Raw genomic sequence first — 22,154 nt, forward strand, 5'->3', positions numbered from 1 at the left:
TTTTTTTTTTAACTATCTAAGAAAGCTGTATAGCTTTCCTTTGTGGCTGTATGGATGCGCTTGGGTGGATGTCAATGAGTAGTTACTTCCTTATCGCAGGTCTCCCCCTTGGGAAATTTCCCTAAATAATCATTGCCACTGTCAAGTAGTTCCGGAAGAACGCAGTCGTATCAGCGCCTCTAAAACAAAACAAAGATTCGTAATACGGAAGTGATCACTCATTGACATCCACCCAAGCGCAGCCGTACGACAACAAATGAAAGCTACACAGCTTTCTCAGAAACTTCGTAGTTAAAGAAAAATTCCACCTGGTCCGGAGATCGAACCTGGGACCACCGCATTTCCAGGACAGTCGCGCCTTTTCTTTTTTTTTTTTTTTTTTTTTTTTTTTTTTTAACTATCTAAGAAAGCTGTATAGCTTTCCTTTGTGGCTGTATGGATGCGCTTGGGTGGATGTCAATGAGTAGTTACTTCCTTATCGCAGGTCTCCCCCTTGGGAAATTTCCCTAAATATTCGACTAAAAGTGCTTTCGATCACCCCATAAGCAGGCCGTAATGAATATCCTTACGTTTACATGCCGATGAGCGTTCACCTTGTTGTAGCCCTGTGCAATGCGTGAACTATTTCAAATACTTAATAGTGTATTTTGACAGTGATTTGACATGATAAATTCATGCATGCTTGCAGTAAACCTCGAGTCATGGCTATTGTTCAATATCAAATCTTTCGCTCATTTTTCTGTTTGCGAGCTGGTGGCTTAGGCGCTCGCCTACAGCATTGTACATTGCTGCATAACCATTTTTGTTTTAAACTGCTCTGTCCATATTCAAAAACTAATTGGTGCTGTGATGAAATGAATTGTGAAGTGTTGCATACAACTGCACGGTTCATGATAATGTATCCTTATTTGAATTCCTTGATACGCCTTCTTTTCGTCTTCTTTTCGAGCAGACTGTCATCTCGCGCTACTTTTAGAGCAATGATTTTAAGAATGTCAACCTTCCATGCCGTACATTAAGAATATACGCAAGATATCGTGTCCGCGTTACTCTAAGAATTTTTCTAAAGGAACCCGAGCGATATATTGTCACCTCTTGACACACAGGGTCAGGGCGGCGGCAGAGACCTCAGGTCAGCACAGTAATATGGAGAACCAGCCCAACAGGTAGGGGAACCCAGATCGCGCTTAGTCGCCTTCGGGCGCTACAATATACCCCGACTGTTTTCACTCTTCTTCCGGACTACTGCGTACAAGTTGACTCGAAGTCCAAACTCAAGCGATTCGTTACAGGCATGAAACAATAAACTTTGGACTAGTGTACTCTAGCTAACCAAACTGCCGAAATGAAATCTTTCTCTTATAAACACGAGTACTTTTTCTTTGATTTGTCTCATACTTTTCTTGCTTTATTTTTTCTTTATTATTTGTCTTGTACTCCTCGCCAGTGAATCTACTACAATGCTGTGTTTTGAAGACAAGTATCTATTAAATAGCACCTTGATTTTCTTTCATGCTGCATCTGTATATATATATATATATATATATATATATATATATATATATATATATATTAACATCAGACTGCATCTGAAATGCTTTCTTTTTTTGGGGCCAAGTCCAACAAGCCTCAAGCTGGCTTTGACGGGCCCGCTCTTTGTAAAGTTGCAAACAAATTTTGTGCAATGAACAATATTATTATTATTATTATTATTATTATTATTATTATTATTATTATTATTATTATTATTATTATTATTATTATTATTATTATTATTGATGAAATTAATGACCTTGGTGTACTTTTTGACCGCACCCTCAGCTTCTCCTCTCACACTAAACGCATTGCTCAGCGGGCTATGCGCACACTCGGATTCGTTTGCAGACTTTCGAGAGAGTTCCATACTCCACTTCCGTTCCTAAAACTGTACCTGTCCATACGCTTGCCGCTCTTGGAGTACGCGTCGGTTGTTTGGAATGGCACTTGCAAATCGAACTTGGACAAGGTTGATAGAGTACAAAAAAAAAAAAAAAAAAATTACGGATATTTCATTATCGCTTTCCTTGCGCAACTTCCCCCTCTCGCTCCACCAGGAGCGCCCAACTGAATCTTCCTTCTCTTCACTGCCGTCGTATCAGACTTGATATCATTTTTCTGTACAAACTCCTTCACGGCCACATTATGTGCCCTCAACTCTTGAGTATATCCTATTGCGCGTTCCGCGAAAGAGCATGAGGGAATTCAGACCATTTCAAGTTTCTCCTCTTCATTCCCACTCCCCTCTGGACAGGATGCAGTGGTTATTTAACTCTTTTTGTCCTCACCTTGACATCTTCCAAAACTCGCTCTGTTCATTTACATTGGATGTTCGTAGCGTTGTATTCTAAACAGTACTTTATCACATATAACTCCCACTTTCTAGCCTTAATATTGTATTTACTTCACTTTTTGCTTTTTCTCCTGTTCAATTCTGTCGGTATCTTGAACTACTTTTCTTCCGTTTCTTACTTATATTTCAACTTTAAACTTTATATTCGAATCTTACTGTCCCATGCTCAATTCTACTTCTTTATTGTATTATTCCATATTTCTAGTCTGTGTTTTAAGTACCATGCACTTGTTGCGCCTGGAATGGTTGTTTATTTTATGTATATTTCTATATTACTATAATCAATGTCAGTTATTTGTTGTTCTTTTTTTTTCTCCTCTATCTACCGTTCTCTTTTCTTTTTCTTTTTTTCTTTCCTGATGTGCTCAAAAATTCTCTCACTGTGTATATAAGTGATGCTACTCATTGATTGCTTACTTTCCGTAATTCTTTTCGTCTCAGTTTCATTTCATGTATTATTTATTTCTTCTTTTGTGTTCTCTCTGTGTGTGTAAACATGTGCATTTTCATTTTTTTTTTATGCTGCAGCACGAAGACCACATGGTTGTTCCTGCGCACATTAAATAAAGATTGATTGATTAATTGATTATTATTATTATTAAAACCTCAGCCCATTACCGAAGCGGCGGCCCATATATGGCGGCATGGGCATATGCCTTGTACGCGGGAGGGGCGGGGTTCGACCCGCCAAGTTGCGGCCGGGTACCCATCACTGCATGCGGTGACGGGACGCATAGGTGCAAGCTGCAAGAGTGAAATTGGCACAAGCGGTGAAATGCTTAAAATTACGGGCATTAGTGTGCCTACTCTGTGTATATGAAAATTACCTCGATCCTCCTCTCTTTGGCCAAGCGACCCCTGAGCAAAAAAAAAAAAAAAAAAAAAAAAGACACGCATAATAAATAAATAAAAGAAAAGAATTTCCACCCTCTAAAACTATGGCACCATCGATGTGGAGTTTGCAAATCTTGCAACAGCGCGTACAGGAGAGAGCATGTTTTGATCACGGCACAAGCAGCAGATACAGCCGACGTCGCTCGCTGCGCTCACTGGAAGAAGAGCGATGTATACCTCGGCATTTTTCCACAAGAGGGCTTTCTGAGGTGCGCATTGGGTGTTCGAGGTTTGCAGACCGGAAGCAAGGAGCACAGATCAGTGAAGGCATACACGCCCTGAGAAGTCCGCTTACGCTTACGAAGTACGCATCGCTGCATATCTTAACGAGTGCACGCACTCGAGAGTTGGGAGATGCGGCGGGCCAGCAGACATAAACATAAACATAAAGAAGGAGCATTGAGAAGGCCAGAGACGGCCATATGTGCGCATCAGAGCCTGCCCGCGGCCACGGGAACAGCATATGCAATCGAAATATTGGCACAACGAGTTGGGCCAAGACGATAATTGCACTATAGCCATCAACGTCTAATTTCTAACTTGTGAAGAGAAAAAATTATGGAGACGCCGTCACCTTAACTTAAACATAGACTGCGACTTGATTAAAAGCAACGCGTTGCTGCTTATGTGTCTGTCATTGCAGTCTAACGTGCTCGTTGTAGCCTTTTTTTTTTTTTCCCCCTTTTGTCTTTGAGCACTTATAAGAGGCTCCGGATCCAACCTGCCGCCCTCGCTGTCGGCCATGCCATGTGATCAGTAAACCTGCCAACTGCCAGTGCAGCAGCGAACTCGACAATGTCACATGACCTGATGACGTCACGCATGCTGCCGGCCAATCAGCACTAGGCCATGTAACCTGCCGGGGCTTCTATAAAGTCTGCCACAAAATTCAGATTGGTCGAGAGGTTGGAGACATCTCACGACGTCAAAACAGCGTCAAGCGACCATGTGACGTGAACCTCTCCGCCAATGGCGATTTTTCGTGATAAAGGAGCCCGCTTTTCCTGCGAACGGGACCTTTTATGCTGTGGCATTAAAGCACATGGTACACGGCGCTTACACTTAGAAAAAAAAAAAAAATCTGCATGATGCAATAACCTCATAGAGGTGTTATATTTCAAATATAAAAATATCATACAATATAGGCATAGACGCCGAATCAGTAGTCGGGTAGTACGTAGTGGCCTCTTGCCGGCGCGCGGCGCCCCTGAACATATACCCTTCTCTGTCACACACACAAAACGCGCGGGGCTGGCTGACGACAGTTGCATCTGTGCAGTGGGCGCAGTCCTTTTCACTATACGCATCAGATGAACATACCCTTCTCTGTCACACACACAAAACACGCGGGGGCTGGCTGACGACAGTTGCACCTGTGCAGTGGGCGCAGTCCTTTTCACTATAGGTGACTCTACAGAACATGCTACCGTAATCCCTAGTATACAGCCCGAAAGACTCAATCTGGGGACGCTCTATTTATTTTATTGCCGGAATATCCACATCCAGCACGCAGACTCGCATGGACTACGTTATATTCACCGATAATTGAAAAATAAATTTAAAATAAAAAAGAACCACGTACAGAGCTCAAAGTCCGGTGTATAGTCCAAACGTTTAAAAATGCATAGCTAGCGGATTGCACAGCAAAAGGAGCCGTGAGCTTCCAACTCTGCGTTTTGCTCGCCAAAGCGTCAGAATCGACAGCAGGCCGGTGGATGCGCTCAAAGCGTCCCGTAGCCGCTCGTGCGGCTTTTATTATACCACGAGCGCAGGACTGACCCCGCACGCATGTTCCGCATATCGAGGGCGAAACTTTCCGCATCCACGTACGGCGAGCTTGCGGCAGGAAAAAAAAAAAAATATCGCTTCGCGGCAGTAACGCGGTCCACAAGGCAGGCGCTTGAGCGTGCAGCCTTCCTACGTAGGACCACGTTTCGAAGGTAAGAGGTCACCTTGGTCACCGCACATACAGGCAAAGCAACAAATGGTGGGCGGAGGTAGTTGACCTTTGAACCACGTCGGCACTGGGCACGAGGAGGCGCGAAGTCTTGAATGACCCAAGCGGAGCACGTACACGCCTCCGCGGCCTAATGGCAGTCATTAGCAGGGGCGTAAATCTGCGATAACTACCATCGCTCTCATTAAACTCGTTTCCGCAGCCTCCGCGGTGCGTGACGGCGTTTTATCGACGCACCTTGACCGCACGGTAAAAAAGAAGGCGAGAGGAAAAGATCCTGAAATCCGACCAAGCTGAATTACTAGTAGATCCGAAAGTCTATTTCGGACGCTTTCTTAATTAGAATTTTAATTATAATTTTGAATCTGCACCCGCTATGTAGACTCGCACTAGACCATATTGTATTGCGTGATATTTAAAAAATAAAACTTAAAAAAAAATGCATCTTATTTTTGAAGCGCGCAGTTTGCCAAAGAGCTTAACTATATGCAGTTATTTCGATGTCACTCAACCCTTTACTTTTCTCCTCCGCCGGCGCGCAATTCTCTTGTCAAGGGCATTTCGCAAAACAGTCTTTTGCCACAGTCAAGCGACTGGCTTCACTTGACGCGAATGATTCAGTGACCAGCTGACGGCCGGTTTGGCTACGAAGTCTATTACGTTTGCGAACGGTTACACGCACGGCTGTCGTGTTGCCGCCGATACCATCGCTCCTATATTTGGGGGTCTCTGGTGAACTTGGTCTCTGGTGAACTCGTGTTTCATTTCATTTCATTTTTATTTCCTTAAAGACCCCTTTGGAGGGGCATTACATAAGGGGTGGATACAAATTTTGGATGACATGGTACAAAGTCATGTGCTATGATGATAAATAGCTGTAGGCTTTTTGTGCGAAGATTATCGGACAGGTTGTTGTTGCAATCTCTTCGGGAAGGTCATTCCAGTCCGCAGCGGCGCGTGAAAAAAATGAGTTTGCGAAGGTGACGGTTCGTGCACGTGGACAGCTGATCTGGAGATGGTGGAGAGTGCGGTGAGATATGCGTGCTGGTGGGATCATATAGGGTGCAGTTTGTAGATGGCTGTAAAAAAACTTGTGAAACAGTGAAAGACTGGCTATGCGGCGGCGTATCTCGAGTGGCTGTAAACCTGAAAGGGATTTCAGATATGATAGACTGATGCTGTAATGGTATGACGAATGAATAAATCTGGCGGCGCGGTTCTGCAAAAGTTCTAGTGCATTGGTGAGGTAAGCTTGATGTGGGTGCCAAATGGGTGATGCATATTCTAGTTTTGATTTCACAAGTGATTCGTAAGCTAGTAACTTGACGTGCACGGGAGCATCGCGAAGATGACGTCTTAGAAAACCAAGAGATTTGTTAGCTGAAGAAATGATGTTAGTTATATGAGTTTTCCAGGACAAATCAGCGCACAGAGTTACGCCTAAATATTTGTATGATAGCACTGGTAGCACGGGAACGGAGGCAATTTGATAAAGGGATATGAGTGGGTTGCGGCGGCGATGAAAAGACAGTACACTGCATTTGTGAGGGTTTAGTTCCATTTGCCAAATTTCACACCACTCCTGAATCTTGTTAAGGTCATTTTGGAGGTATAATTGATCAGAGGTGTTATTAACTGTTTGATAAAGAACACAATCATCAGCAAACATGCGGATTTTACAGGACACTTGAAAGGGTAAATCATTTACGTATATTAAAAACAGAAGGGGACCTAGTACGGAACCTTGAGGGACGCCAGATGTTACAGGAAGGGAGCTGGAATTATATTCATTTACGAAGACGGATTGAGTTCTACTAACCTCCGTACACTTCCTCTTCCAGCCAATATGTCACCGGTCCTGCATGCTGGCCGCCGACATGCTGCTGCCTCTCATCATAGTCCGCCCTTCAATACCCATGGAGTCGCTCACAGATGCCTCATATGTGGCTCCTCGCGGGTCCGGAAGCCAGATTCTCTTTCATCCCAGTCTGTCTACCCCTGTCACTCACACTAGCCACCCCTTTCTCCATTCTCCGGATATTATCTCGCTTGATGTCCTCTCCATTATTCATGCTATTCAAAGTTTCCATTCTCTCCCCCCTGTGCCTCAGTATATTATATACACTGACTCCCAGGCGGCTATCCGTGCCATTCAATCTAAAACTCTCACACCTCATCTGTCCACGGAGCTCGAGGCCGCACTTGTTGCTCTGCAGCCCTGCCCCGTCTTCCTCCAATGGATCCCTGGACACTCGGGGGATTGACGGCAATGAGCTGGCGAATCAGCTCGCCCGTGAAACTCGTAACCGGACACCGTTCATCTCCTGACCAAGATCATTTGAGGGCGGGTCGAGGCTGTCTCTTCGCGCCACCATCAGCGAATATTACAATGCTGCTAGCTTAGACCGCAAGCTCTACCCCGAACCTCATCCTAATCTCTCCGTTCGAGGCTCATGTCCTTCGGCACATACAGCTGAATACGCTCATAACCCCTGCACGGCTATATCTGTACAAATTCCGTCGTGATCCATCATGCCCCATCTGCCCTTCCCCTTATTCCAACCTTTCCCACTACCTATTTTCAAGCCTGGTTGCATTGCAATCGGGTTTCTTTCCCACGCCTTCGCATACTATCTTTACCTGGGTGGACTGGCTTGGTGCTGAGGGTGAGGCAGAACAGCGCCTGCTCGTCCAGCAAGCCATCGTTGTATTAGGCGCCCAAGTGTTGCGCTTTAATAAAGTCTTCTACTACTGCTATATAAACTATTGCCATTTTGTTTTGCATGAATAAAGCCAAACGTATTTTGCAAAAAAAGAAAAAAATGATATTGCAGAAAAAACGCTAAGACGTATTGAGAACGTCCCCAGAATTCACCATTCCCATCCTCTCTTCTTGAAGTACAGTGTAATGAAAATTAACCAGCTATACTCCTACTACATGTGCTCACGCTACCAATTCAATTTCAATAAAAAATAAATAACAACAGATTTTCTCTATTACTATTGGCATCCATTTGTAAAATAATCGTACCGTATGAGAGTAGAAGCACGCAGCCGTGGCTAATGAAAACGTGTCGGACCGCATATGGCCTACAAATAGAAAGCACTACACTACCGCACATGTTAAACTTGTGTCATAATGGATTTACTCCAGAAACAGCCTCGCCAAAAGAACTGAAAGTGCTTTTCCGAGAAGAGAATCCGATTACATGAACGAATATCACGTTTTTTTTTTTTTCCTCCTCCTTATGTACGCTGTCCGCGCATTGGATTAAGAGTTATGTTCGGATTATATAAGTTGTCATTTTCTTCGCCTCTTCTGTTTGACGTACGTCGTGCTTTGCACATTCGTTCTTCGCTGTATACGTTCTTTACCAACGGTGTTTTCATGCAGTCTAAGAACTTTTTATTTCTAGAATCAGTTATTCTTACCTGGTCAGCAAGTTATTTCTGCATATTCATTGTGTTTCTTTTAAGTTGCTACACCAAAATGTTTTATTTCTTTTATCTTTTTTATGTTGCCGCGCCAAAACATTTTGGTTCCTTGCATTTTGTGCTCGGGAAGCTGAGAACTAGTGAATCCGAATTATCGGGATTTTTTTCCCGATGAGTGAAATAAATTATTATTATTATATTCACTGGAAAACAGCCATAAAAGCATATGCAGCCCTATTATCACACGCGGCGTGGACTGAAACATTTCAAAAGCTCTTTCACTCAACGCGTCGCGACTCGCAACGAGTGCTGAGCAGCTCAAGGCGACTGATCCTTTGTACCAGTGTGCTTGGTCGGAGTAGCCAAGACAAGCCGCGGTCCCATCACAAACCGGAGCTTTTCATCACGCGTGTATCTCCGTAATTAGATGGACGGCAGATACGTGAGGAGACACGGCGGCCATTGGCACCTCGACCACCCGCAGCGCGGGCTCATATTATATATATATATATATATATATATATATATATATATATATATATATATATATATATATATATATATAGGAAGAGGAAGAAGGAGTGTGCGCGCCAGTTCGACCTTTGTCTAGTGACACCTGTGTTGCTTCCCGCTGGCCGCGTGTACTTGGCGTACTGAACCGGCTAGAACGTCTCGGTCGCGACGCTAAGGGCGTAACATTGTGGTGGAGGTGCTGGGTGACGATCCCTGGCGCTACACTCAGCACCGCTCAACCACCAGTCCGTTTTTGCCTGGACAAAGCGATGTCACGCCCCTGCTGAGACGCAGTGACAGTGGAGCAGCTAAGGTCGTTTCCACGCGGTCGCGTGCAGTGACGCCAGGGCAGGAGTACCGAGGCCTTGAAAGTGGCCCTGGCCAGGGACGCTACCGATTAGGCCACGTTGGGAACGTTGACTTTGCTAATAAGCGAGGTGGGGGGGGGGGGGGGGGGGGTATTTCTTAGTAACGTGGACAAAGAAGTGTGTGACTATGTAGGGAACCAGTAATGCTATCGCGGCATACACTTGTCCCCTCCCCACCCTTTTTAAGGCGAGAGCCTTTAATGGCTCATGCTGTCGTGGACAAAGTGTGTCCCGCTTTTGCGGCGTTCTGATTGGCCGAGGCGGGATGCGTTCCTGCCATCGGCAATGCCACACTTGAACGTGCGCCAAGGAACGCCACACGACAGGAGCGATGATGAACCGTCCAAACACACTTGCCGGAGAAAGTGTGATAGATACTGCGCCTTTCCTTTCCTATAAACCAATTATAATTATATGTAGCACTGCAACGAATGCCGACAAGAGGCTAATGATGGAAGGCAAATTATAGGATAGGAAGGGTAGGCTTTCGCCATTCTCCTCTTAGGGGGCATCTAAGAGACGCTCTAATTTTTCCAGAAGTCCAACATGAAGTGTGTAACAAATCGCAGCTCCTATCTCGATCTCTGGGGTGCATTCGAATTTGCATTCACAACAGCGCTGCTGCTTGACGCTTCCGCTCACTCATGTTCCCCCTACACAGAAGAGAATGGCCAACTCGTGTCGAACAGGAACATGCACCACACCATGAGACCACGGGAGGAGCTGGCGGACGACGACGCCGCGTGCATAAATAGGGCGACGGTGGTGCAAAGGGAGTCGTCACGCGTACACGTAGTAGCAGCGCGAGAGCTCGGAGGCCAAGGACGACCGACAGCTGCAGCAGCGGCTTCCCCCGACCACGCCACCGCGGCTGCCGCCTGACTCCTCACCCCGGAGGACGCGCAACGCTGCGCGTATCCGGGAAACGAAGCGCTCCACGGCCACCGAGTCGAAAAAAAGAGAAAACATGCCCCACCCCATCCCACACTTCAACTCCACATACCCCCTCCGACACACACACACACACACACACACACACACACACACACACACACACACACACACACACACACACACACACGCACACGCACACGCACACACACACACACACACACACACACACACACACACACACACACACACACACACACACACACACACACACACGCGCGCGCGCGCGCGCGAGCACGCACGCACGCACGCACGCACGCACGCACGCACGCACGCACGCACGCACCAGCTGCTGATGTTGAGGTTTGGGATTATTTAGCGGCGCGAGGAATCCGCCGCAAGGAAGCGCACCAGCAGCTTCTCTCACCACCTGCACCGACGGCTCAAAGGCACCGCGTGCTTTCCAGCTGCGGCTAAATTTGCGGCAAACACTTTTCATCTTTGCTCTCTTCTAGAGGCCTGAGCTTTCGTTGTCCCTCAGGAGCCCTGCGCTCACTCGTCCCCTACCTGCCGGCAATGTTCACGAGCACTGCGGAGTAAATTCAACCACCTGAGGATCTCTAACGCACAGCACACGGGCGCCAGCTGCGAAACGCAAAATATGCCCACGCACTGAGCAATGCCAACGCACGTCAGGATCCCCACTGAGCAATGCCAACGCACGTCAGGATCCCCAGTTGGTCGAAAATACTGCGCAGCCCCATCTCCGTTACGTCACTTTTCTCTCTGTCGTTTCACTCCCTTCTTCATCCGTTACCTGAAGACGCAGTTGTATCCGCCGATAAGTGAGACAGTTACTGTACTGTGCCTTTCATTTGCCCACAAGCAATTTATCTTTCCGGCGGAAGCTGTACTAAGGAGTTCTGTCGTCGTGCGACCAGCCCTGGAGGCATGTGATCATGCGCCCGCTCCCGCTGTGTTCATGATATTGCGTTCACTGTAGCTCACGAGTAAAGTTGACAACGTACACGCGCGTACACTGACATCCAGGCAACAAGGTCGCACTGTTTTCATTCCTCCTTGGCAGTGTGGTTGCTCTCTCTCTCTCTCTCTCTCTCTCTCTCTCTCTCTCACACACACATACACGGAAAAAAAAATCGTTATTTCGCTACCGCTTGCATTACACCGATATATAAACAGATCTAGTCTTTCCAGCAGGCCTCTTGGGACGCAGTGCCAGAGCCTTGTTTTTGGCTCCAAAGTATGCCAGATGAAAAAACTCCAGGTATCTCAGAGCGAATCTACAGCGCGTGTTCCTCAAAAGAGAACCCCCCCCCCCCCCCCCGAAAAAAAAAAAAAAAGCAGACAAAAAAAAAAAACCGAATTCGCCCAATGCAAACAGAAGCGAAGGAAAACTGAGTCTGCAAGTTACCCGTCCATGTTTTCCAGGTAGCTGACAGCGACAGCACGTTTCCTATACGAAACCACATGATGCAAACTCTAACATGAGGCAGGCTTCCTCGTGCAGGTGCATCCTCGTCAAAAGTGCAGTCCGCCTCGCTAAACAAGCTGCTTGGCGGTCTACTCCAGAGCTCTGCAGAAGCAAGGAGCGTGAGTACACAGGTATACAGGTATTATAAAAGAAAGGAATACAGCACGAGTAGCAGCGCACAGTCCAGTAATCCGATAAGGTAGTCCAGCAACATTTCACAAAGACAGCATGAATTACCAATTGATACATCCCCCGCCGCTCAGTAGTACAGCCGAGAAGAAAAGTGACAGCTCCCAGCGACTTTGCGCATACCCGAGGTTCTCCAGCTGCTCACCTCGGCACGTTTATCATCGCGGTAGCCGAAAGGAAGTCGCAAAATTTGAAAGTGAATCCGGTGATCAGAAACTCAGTACCTTACGAAGCTGAGACCGTTATCACATGCAGCCCGAATTATGCGTTCGCGAAAGCAAACGTTAGTGATGCCAAGAGCAGCACACGTCCCTGCGAACGTTACGTAGCACGCTTCTTTGACTGGCCGACGCGTATACGCCGGAAACCCGCTTCTAAAAAACATTTGAAGAGACAACGGCAGACCTTTTATAAACCGCGTCAAACTTGGAGGCGCAGCGTTTTTCGCCCTTTCTGCCGCCCGCGCTGTTCTTGGCCAATCGCCAGAGCCGTCGTCTCGACATAGTCAAAACAACGTGCGCATGTGCCGCCCCGGTTAAGCTCTTGCCAACGCGTGCGAGCCGCGGACCATTGCGTCACTATATAGGACAAGCAGGGTGACAAGTTCGCAGCGACTCCCTCGCACAACGCCGGGAGTTGGAAAAGAATGAGAGGCGAGCTACGGCTGCGGGACCACCGCACGAGCTTTGTGGAGCGAAACTGATTCTCTAACGAATTTTCGACGACAGTCGGGTAATTCCATCGCGCTGCTAATGACCGATCGTAATATGTTTCACAATGTGCTAGTTTTCCCCCCGTATTCTAGAAGATAATGTGCCCTGCGCTTGACTGCGCGGTCGCAGTACTGACGCCGTGCAAAATGGGGCAGGGCGGTATCAGTCACGTGTGTATATTTAGAACAAAGAAGGGCATATGCAGTGCATTGATAGCGAGAACAAATGCAGCGTTATCCCCGTTGCCGGAGAAAATGGTAATGAAAAAAAAAAAAAAAAATATGCCGACACCTCGATATCATATGGACAGCTTGACTATTTATTCTCGTTGAGGATTCAGGTAGAACGATAGGAAGAAGATGGTTTGCACGGTATAAAAAAGAAGAACCGAACAAGGGTAAATAGGGTACGCCTCAGGTCGCAGATGAGCCAACGTTTCGACAAGTGGACTTGTCTTCGTTTATACAGGGATATACAGGGATATACAGGAATATACAGGGATATCTACTAAATTCATGTTACCCCACGTTGACTGGTCAGCATGTAGTGATGCCACGCATAACGTCACTACAAGGCGTCACACTGAATGGTCCGAACTGAGTGCGGTCACGAGCACTCTACCACAGAGGAAAAACGATGAACACGGCATTCACCGCCGCAAAACTCTGCAGGCAAACTTCGAGTTACACGATGGTAACCATCCTGAAAGTAATTTTAGTTTCAAAATCTGTCAATGTACGAAAAACATCGATGAAGGTTGATTTTTCTCAACGCAGCTTTCCGCCTCCCGGCTAATTGTCGAAGGCTGTCCTCTCTAGTGGTGGCACAGCTAAACAAGTTCAAACATGGTTACGCAACGAGACAGAACAAAAACAAACGTTGGGGCCCTTCTCGTTCTAAGATACCTTCGTGGTTTCTTTGTATAAACAGGTTCATAAAGGTGCTGTGGATTATAGATGCGAAAGACAAGACTCGACTGTGTAGCCAGGTACGGCTCCGATGAGGTACTTGCGGAAAGGCATAGCTGCGTCGAGTGACAACTATAAACGCGAACACAAAAATGTCGTCAGTTCCGGGAGTGGGATTACAGGCGGAGTGTATGAAAGCATCCGGATAGCGGCATTGCCACCTTCGAGGAATCAACCGCACGAATGACTGTTTCCCACGCCTTACAACAAATATCTCCTCGTTTTTCTCTCAGTGTTTCTTTCTATTGTTCGCGTTTCATTTGACGGTCATACACCTACAGTTCGTTGGCCAAAGCACAGGCCCACGACATCTCATTCCATAGCAGGGCAAAAACCTTCACTTCGTCACACTCAGCCGAAAGAAAACAATAGCAAAACATGTATGGTTACTCATCCAGAGAAGAAGATAAATACTGAGCCAACAGTTGCTGATCTTTATAATACAGGTATTTTTGGTATCGTTCATGGGGTTTAACGTCTCAAAGTGACTCAAGCTATGAGGGGTGCCGTAGCGTAGCGGAGGGCTCCGGAAATTTTGACCACCTAGGGCTGTTTGACGTCCACTGACACAGACGCCCTGCTTTTCGGTTCTATCGAAAAGCGGCCGTTATCCCGCGTCCTTGGGTTCACCGAGCAGCAGAGCTTAAAGTCAGGGGGTATCGGGAGGTCTGAGACCCCCCTCCAGTATTTAAGAAGGGTCTGAGAACTCCGCGCTCGAATATATAATTATGGACTGCATAAATACGAATCATGCTACCATGTTTTATTCTTGTGAGTGGTTGTCAGAACATTTCTTCTTTTTTCTTTCGGCAATTTCGCCATTAACATGTTTTCTAAAACCCCGGATGGAGAAAAATAATTGCTCTCCTTTGTATAAAACAATGTGCGAAGAAGACCGCTTTCTTTTTCTTCCTCGTTATTTCCCTTTCTACCTGTGCTCGAATCAGTAGACACCCCCCTCTGGTGGAGCTAGACTTCATGCCCTAAAGCTGCCTCAATATAGACCCTATTCACTATCAGGTTTAGCAGGCGGCGGTTGTGGCAACCCTGTATTGCGGAGAGGCCATAACATCGGGCGGTTCGAAACTAAAAAGCGTCTACCAGCGTCCTCCCTGCTGCGCGTCTCATTTGTCGGATACTTAAAACGCCGTTCGGAATGCCGTTCCACCAGAGCTCGGATTTCACCGATGCCTTGTCATGATTCGCCGTATAGGCCCCCTCTCTCTCTCTCTTTTCTCCCTCTCTCTCATGTTGCGTTATGCGTTCCATGGTTGCCAGGAAGGCTGCAATGACGTCACGTGAATAAGCTATATATATATATATATATATATATATATATATATATATATATATATATATATATATATATATATATATATATATATATATATATATATATATATAAACGGTAACTGTCGAAGTCAGAGCCGTATTCATCCTATTACCTCACTCTACACGAACTGAGCTCTATCACTTGTCCAAACTTTGTAACTGCCTTCCTGCGTCTTTAACAATGCCCTGCGAAATTTCATCAGTCAAAGCGAGCAACCGTTCATAGGAATTCTTCCACACAACCATCATTTCGCTGCTGTCGTGGGGATGACGGTTTTGTGCGCCGATGATAACCGGAGTGATTGATCCGTTTGATTAAATTATGGACATGCGCCCCGTTCTGCTTGGGGCATGTCTGAAAAAAAATTTAGAAAGCGGAGGGAAAAAATTCGAATAGTGAGAAACTGGACAGAGCAAAAACAAAAATAGCGTTACTTATAGCTGTAAGCCCTTGTCCTGCGTCAGAGGACGATGAAGTGGGGTAGACGGCCTAAGAACAATTTTTCTTGGCCGATCCACCTCTGTGGGTATGTGCCATAAGTTATTTGGTCAACAACAACAACAACAACAACAACAACAACAACAACAACAACAAGGACTCTGAGGGTGGGCAGATCTGAGCTGCCATCAACCTATAGTTAGGCGGAAGACTTTCGTATGTTAATCTTCCCTGTAACAATATGAACGGTGAAAGTGGTTCTAATGGCAAAATAAATTAAGGCACTCGGACTACCTATGAAGGCATCTACGGAGCGTTTGAAAAAAGGGAGTTGCACAATATGGCTGATAGATAGATTATTATACAGGCCAGGTAATGTGACTGGTCACAACCAAGAGGGTCTTGGAAGATTTAGATTTGCTTCCCGTGACACGTGGCTGGGAGACAAGATATGACCAAAAAGTGGAAGAACAAATTCCTTCCACGTCTCAGAAACATGCACCCGGAGTATCATCATGCTAGACGAGTGGCTAGGAGTAAAAGGATGAACGAGTGCTATTCAAAAGGAGCCTTCTTTGTAGAGGAAACACCGTGCACCACATGCAGGTGGACGGGCTTCTAGTTCGTGAGGGGGAAACAGTAGCTACGGAGGCAGTGGCAATAGCCCTAGCCGCGGCGCACTCCGCGTCAAATTACGCTGTGACAGACTCCTAGGCGGCTCAGAATCACACCGCTAGCCTGTGAGATTTCGGATCAATGTAGAAGTTCAGCTACACGGAAGGAGCTGATATGGGTGCCGGATCACCAGGGAGTTGAAGGAAACGAGCGCGCGCATGCTTCGGCCCGAGCTTTTCTTCCCCGGAATCTATGACCTCCCTCCATTGAAAACATATTCCCCGATCAGCATCGCCTCCCCCCCCCCCCCCCCCTCTAAACTCTTGAGTCAAAAACATTCTTCGTCGAGTTAAGCGCACGAAGAGTAAATGTGGTGTGCGGTGACCACACCTCTGCACAACACACAGTTAAGTTAATCTGGTTTCGGACAAAGTTGTGCTGGGCTCGTGCGCCCAATGCGAAGTCGTATCTCTTCCGTGAATCGTTCGATGCTTGCACGACTTCCGTTGAGTCCAAAGATCAATTTTAATGGGTGTAACTTATTTGCTTGATGGCTTCATGTGAACTAGCATTTGACCGTCAGTTTACAGTGCAGTGACTTCATGCAAAATGGGGAACATTTTCATAATTTCTCTGTTACGAACCCCGCCCTCTCGCTGCCACCAATGCGGACGTGTCTTGGGATCAGCAAGAAAATGAAGTCACAAAGGCCCGCCCTATCATACTTCACGCGCAAATGACATCTGTCATGGAGAAATTATTATTACAATTAACTTTCGAGACATGTAGGCCCCACGCAGCCCTCTTGGACAGTGATGGCGGGGGAAAAAAAAACACGCACACGCTTATGTAATTTATGACGTCATTCTTGCCTGGAACTCACAAAAAGCGAGTCCACCGGAGTGCGTACGAGCAAGTGGACATGACAGCAAGGCTATTGTGGCGTGGAAACTGCTGCTGGCACTACAGGCGACGAATGAGCAAACGTGAAATTCCTCCAGGGTTCAATGATAAGTGGGAGCGATGTGGACCGGGCAAACCTGAATAACTGCCGCCTCCAGGCTTCGGCACCATTGCCTCCTCGCTTAGCCCCGTTTCGGAGCAAGAAGCATGAGCGCGACATTGGAACGATCGCGCTCGGCGATGGTGAGAAAGGGGCATGGCGCTCATTTAATATTATCAACCTATAGAGAGAGAGAGAAAGAACAGCCGCAGCTTCCCAACACATTGCCGACCAGGCCATTACAGCCAGCTGTTGCTTATACCATTGTGGACGATCCGGTAATTTTACAAAGCGATTACAAACACACAACCCCGGCACCCAAAAATGCAGCTGGCTTGAAAGAAGAGTGCGGGAACATTCCCTATTCACGTTCCAATTTGGTGTACTACGTCCACATAACACACATGTTGTGGTGCGCAGGGAATGTGTACGTCCAAAGCAATGCCGGAACAAGCGGTGGCAACGACGACCTGGAGAGGAGGGCGCATCATCGACCATAGGTTGGGCCCGTTGCGAGCGGAAGAGACGCGATATTACCTTGGCTGTCCGCCAAGGGACAATTGGACGAGGAAAGCCCGCCGCTCACGGGACGCACATCGTGGAGGAGAGGAAGTCGCCCACACGAACTCAGTGAGCCAGATAAACAAACCGCAAAAGGGGGGCGGTCACGCCGCCGCGACCACGACCAACAGGCGATGGACAATGCCTCCGGCGTGGCGAAAACAGTCCTGCTGCTGCTGGCAGCGCAGGCATGCCACGGCCGTTAGCTCAGCATCTGAACGCCGGCAAACATTGCTCGCCAGAGGCGATCCGATCGGTGGCTGTTCAGGGAGAAAGCCACGGACGTGATCACAACAACGCTCACCGCCGCGACACATATGAGTAGCGCGAGCTCAGACCCGCGCACCGCTGTTGACAGATTCTGCCCGGATCAATATTTTCGGGCAGCACACAGGGCGAGAGCAATGGGTGCGCTCAGCAGCGTGGCGTTGCATGCGCCCCTTCGCTCCCCGGAAGCCAGCAAAACAACACACGCGCGCAGTCACGGGGGAGAGCGCCGGTTGCTGTAGCGGCACTGCCAAGTCTTCCTGACAACGCTGACATGCCAAGCACGGCACAGCTTCCCCTGACGCAAGAAATAAGCACCGCGTGGCAAAAATAAGCACGGCGGCGGCGATCGGCCGAAGCGCTCCGACCCAACGTGGTGCTCGAACTGAGCCGCACGCCGCTCTGCCGCTGGCAAAACATGTGCTCGGCTGGCCTTAACCTTGTCCTGTGCTCGCGGCCGTGACACCCGCGACGCCGCCGCTGCTCGCCGCGCTTTCTCAACACGGATGCGACGAACGCCGCGCGGCCGTCAACGCGCCGCTTGGATGCCTCGCACGAGGTACGAGGTTGCCAAAATCACCACGAGAGATGCACGTTGAGGAACGGCCATGCGCTCGACCCAGGAGGGCGGAGAAAGACACTCGCCTGTTCCTCGTGCCCGCTGTTGATGCGGCTGCTCGCTGGGAAGTGCTTGCAAAGCTGCGTCCGTTACGCAACGCCAAGTGCACAGGGACGACGACACTGAATTATCCTCTGGCTGCAAAAGCACACCGGTCAAGAGAAACACTCCGATAGAGCGCGAACTTCTCACTTCGTTCGCTCGCCTACACAAACACGGCCATGCGGCTACGAAACCGGCGCGGCGGCGCGCGCAGCCGGTTCATCATCACGTGATCAGAGCACGCCCCTTTCACACAACTCGGCCGCCCCACCGCTCCTCGATCCTCACGGCGGCCGCACCAACGTGCTTCTCTGCGAAGCCTGTTTCCGACAGCATTACGCGACCGGTTACACGACCAGCTGCTGTACTGGAGCTCAGTAGATAAACTGAGCATTCGAGTTTCTGGAATCCGGGATCAGATCAAGCAGGACTTTCACCGACGGCGCCACCAGAAGTAAGCAGACGGATTTCGTTTCGTATTCTGCGGAGCGCAGCAGACGACAACTTGCTCAGGGAGCAGTGAACTTCCTTATTGACATTTATGCGGGCAGGCACGCCATGTGAATTATAAATAGATCTGGCTGGCAACATATAAAGCGCAAACCGAATCCTTCTTTACAAGAAGCACAATTGTCGCGCTCGGTCATATTATAGTGCTCAAGATAGTGATATCTCTCAGCCCTCGACGACAGCGCGATCAGCACACGCCGCACCTCGAAGCGTTCTCTCATGCTAGCCTTACAGGTATGCACACGCACTTGTGCAGCTTGCGCGGGCGCATATTCTGCCAGCTTATGTTGCAGTTTAGTTTCACTGGACTGCATAAGCGTGCAACGCAGCGAACAAGCCGCGCTTCATGTTTCAAGCGAGGATCATATTGCGCGGCACCCGCAGAAAACAATATTCCTGATAGCGCCCTGTCAGTGTCGGCACTGCATAATAGCATGTATTCCGTTGCTCGGTCCTGCGTATGTAATGTAGTACATGCACAGCTGTCTACCAGCGAAAACAGCTTTCTGAAAGGCATTTTGGTTCAGCAGTACACGAAGGTACAAGCACGTTTCGCATATGTACGCCGCAGTACTTGCATAGTTATACTTATAAGGCTTATAATGAAACAAAAAATGCAAATTAGTTTATAGGAAATCGTAGGCGCAGTATGTCACACAGCTGCTTTTTGGGAACAGAAGTGGAGGAGAAAGATATAGATGCTGTTCACCTTATTAGCTTGGGGCGATTCTAGTAAATCTTCTTCAGAATGCCGCCATATAAATTAAAAAATAAAAAGGCTCCACTGTGGCCTTGCGTCTTCCTTTTCAAAATAAAGCAGTTTCGGCAGCGATGTTGTAGTATTTCGAAAGAATACAATAATACATGCAAGCACGTTTATCGAGGGCTGTGTTTAAATTTACAAATCTGTACTTGGTGTAATAACTGTTCCAGTGCCCGTTAAAGAACCCCATGTGGTAGAACTTCCCGGAACTTTCCACTACGGCGTCTCTTAGAGCCTGAATCGCTTTGGGACGTTAAACCCCCTAAACCAACCAGCTCCACATTCTTTACCCCACCGCAATAACACACCGATGCACTTATTCAACTAGGGAGGCAGACACCGTACTCCAGCACATCCGCATCGATCTCCGAGACATCACATTTGCCTGCGCGACTGTACCATACATTTCTTTGATTTGAACTCGCCGCGAGCTGCGCACAAAGCAACTTGACCTCTCGAGCGTCCGGTCGAACGCCCGCTCTCTCACCTCCGGCATGGACAGCGTCCTCCTGGCCGTCTTCCAACGTAGAGCCATCTTGCAGAGGCAGAGACGCACCGCCTATCAGGGCACCCGCAGCTCAGACTACGACGACTTTCAAGCAGAAGAAGCCATCCAGCCAACTCACGACCACATCACTCAAGTAGGATGTACGTGCACGGGCTATGCGTAGACGCCAAGTCATCGAGGCGACCGCCCTACACAAGCGCTTAGCGCCAACGACCACAACAGCTCGCCGAGGACATACAGTTTATCGCGCGGTCGGTCCAGCTCCGCACCGCTGGCAAGCCGAATGACGAGGAGAAGCAGCAGCAGTCAAGAGTGGCGAAATCATCGCGGCATGCTCCTCAGTCGCGACCTGTTTTTGGACGCCTTTGCGGCCGACCAAACCGGTGACATGCGTCCCCGCCTGCCCCTCCCAGGAATCCGACAATGAACGACGCAGCGTTAGCGGTGACGACGACTGGACAGCCGTGCATCCGGAGCCCGCAATCTAGCCAAGCCGTTAGCTGAAGCTCCCCCGATTGTGTGCTTTTCTTGTCTCGCCAGTCGAGATAACGTTCTTATGCGGAAAGCCGGAGGTGACCATGCGCTGTTTGCAGAGCCCGGTGTATACACGCGTCATATCTATCTCCATTACGCGCAATGGCCACGACGTGAAATGTCCCGACCGTTGCCATACCAACAATCCAGGTGAGACCCAAGCGGCTGCACTTAGTAATGGCAACTTGGACACGTGTAGCGAGACATTACAAACGAAATTTTGTATGCCATTCCACGCATGAAGGCATACAAACCCAGAGCATTGTCCACATTATAAAAAAAAAAAAAAAAAAAAAACTGGAACTGCTCCAAACCTCGCTGATTCCCAGCTGGAATGTCAATGCCTATCTAGCTTGTCAATGACATCAGTGCTTACAAGAGAGTTCTGCCATAACGGGGCGGAGCGCATGTCGGACAATTGTGTGGGGTTGCGGGAAGAACGTCACCGGAGGAGGCATCGCCACCTGCGAAGTACGAAAAAATGTCTCCAAATAGGTGCTATCTAACATCCCCTAACCACAGTGAAAATAAGCGTATGGACAGATGAACTACATTAGCCCGTTCAGCTGTTGTTTTAATTTCTTCCATTTGAGGAAAATTCTTGCGCTGATCTCAGCAAAACATCTGAGGCGGAAAACTACATTAAAAGGACCTTTTTATATAAAGGTAAGGCAGGTTAACCAGCGGGCTGGTTAATCAATATTGAATAGTTAAATTTTCAAGTTGACGCTAATGCGTAGCCGATCGTAATCGTATAACAATATCAGTAGACGATTTTCGAACGCACCACCCGAAGGGCCCCAAAAAGTGCCCAAAACGCCCTTTTTTTGGCCCCTCACGGGAGAACGAAGGCGAAGCCTGATAGGAGCAAGTGTTGGCTGTGTTCCGGTGCACATCACAACTCCTAATGCTATGGTGAAAAAGGCGCGCTCTTTTAATTTGAAAAGCCTATTCTTACAAACCGTTGATGGTCAGGTGATACTCCACTTGCTGGCAGTGTGATAACTGCTGACAGCCTAGGTTGGTAGATCGGCACCTATGCACTGCATATGGAGACAGTAGTTTCGCAGTCGCACTATAGTACTTGCAAGATGTATGCGCAGTCGAATCGTCCCAGACAGGGCATAAAGACGCCTCCTGCCTCGACCACCA

General features: G+C 48.0%; 1 protein-coding gene across 2 annotated transcripts in view; it reads right to left on the minus strand.

Annotated features, from left to right (window-relative positions):
• The window catches only part of SNF4Agamma (SNF4/AMP-activated protein kinase gamma subunit), a 364,359-nt gene extending 343,486 nt beyond the window's left edge, over positions 1-20,873 (minus strand). Inside the window, exon 1 of one of the 2 annotated variants that reach the window (XM_084593803.1) lies at positions 20,448-20,873. In XM_084593803.1, the coding sequence (XP_084449929.1) occupies positions 20,448-20,495 (48 nt within the window). In that variant the 5' untranslated portion in view covers positions 20,496-20,873. Of the gene's footprint in view, positions 1-18,671; positions 18,832-20,447 lie in introns of those variants that run through there. The other variant, XM_084593806.1, reaches the window with a different exon arrangement.
• Between the last annotated feature and the right edge of the window lie 1,281 nt (positions 20,874-22,154).

The sequence above is a fragment of the Amblyomma maculatum genome, chromosome 2 (genome assembly GCF_055883805.1).
Source record: "Amblyomma maculatum isolate TAMU_Amacu chromosome 2, ASM5588380v1, whole genome shotgun sequence".
NCBI classification, from domain to species: domain Eukaryota; kingdom Metazoa; phylum Arthropoda; class Arachnida; order Ixodida; family Ixodidae; genus Amblyomma; species Amblyomma maculatum.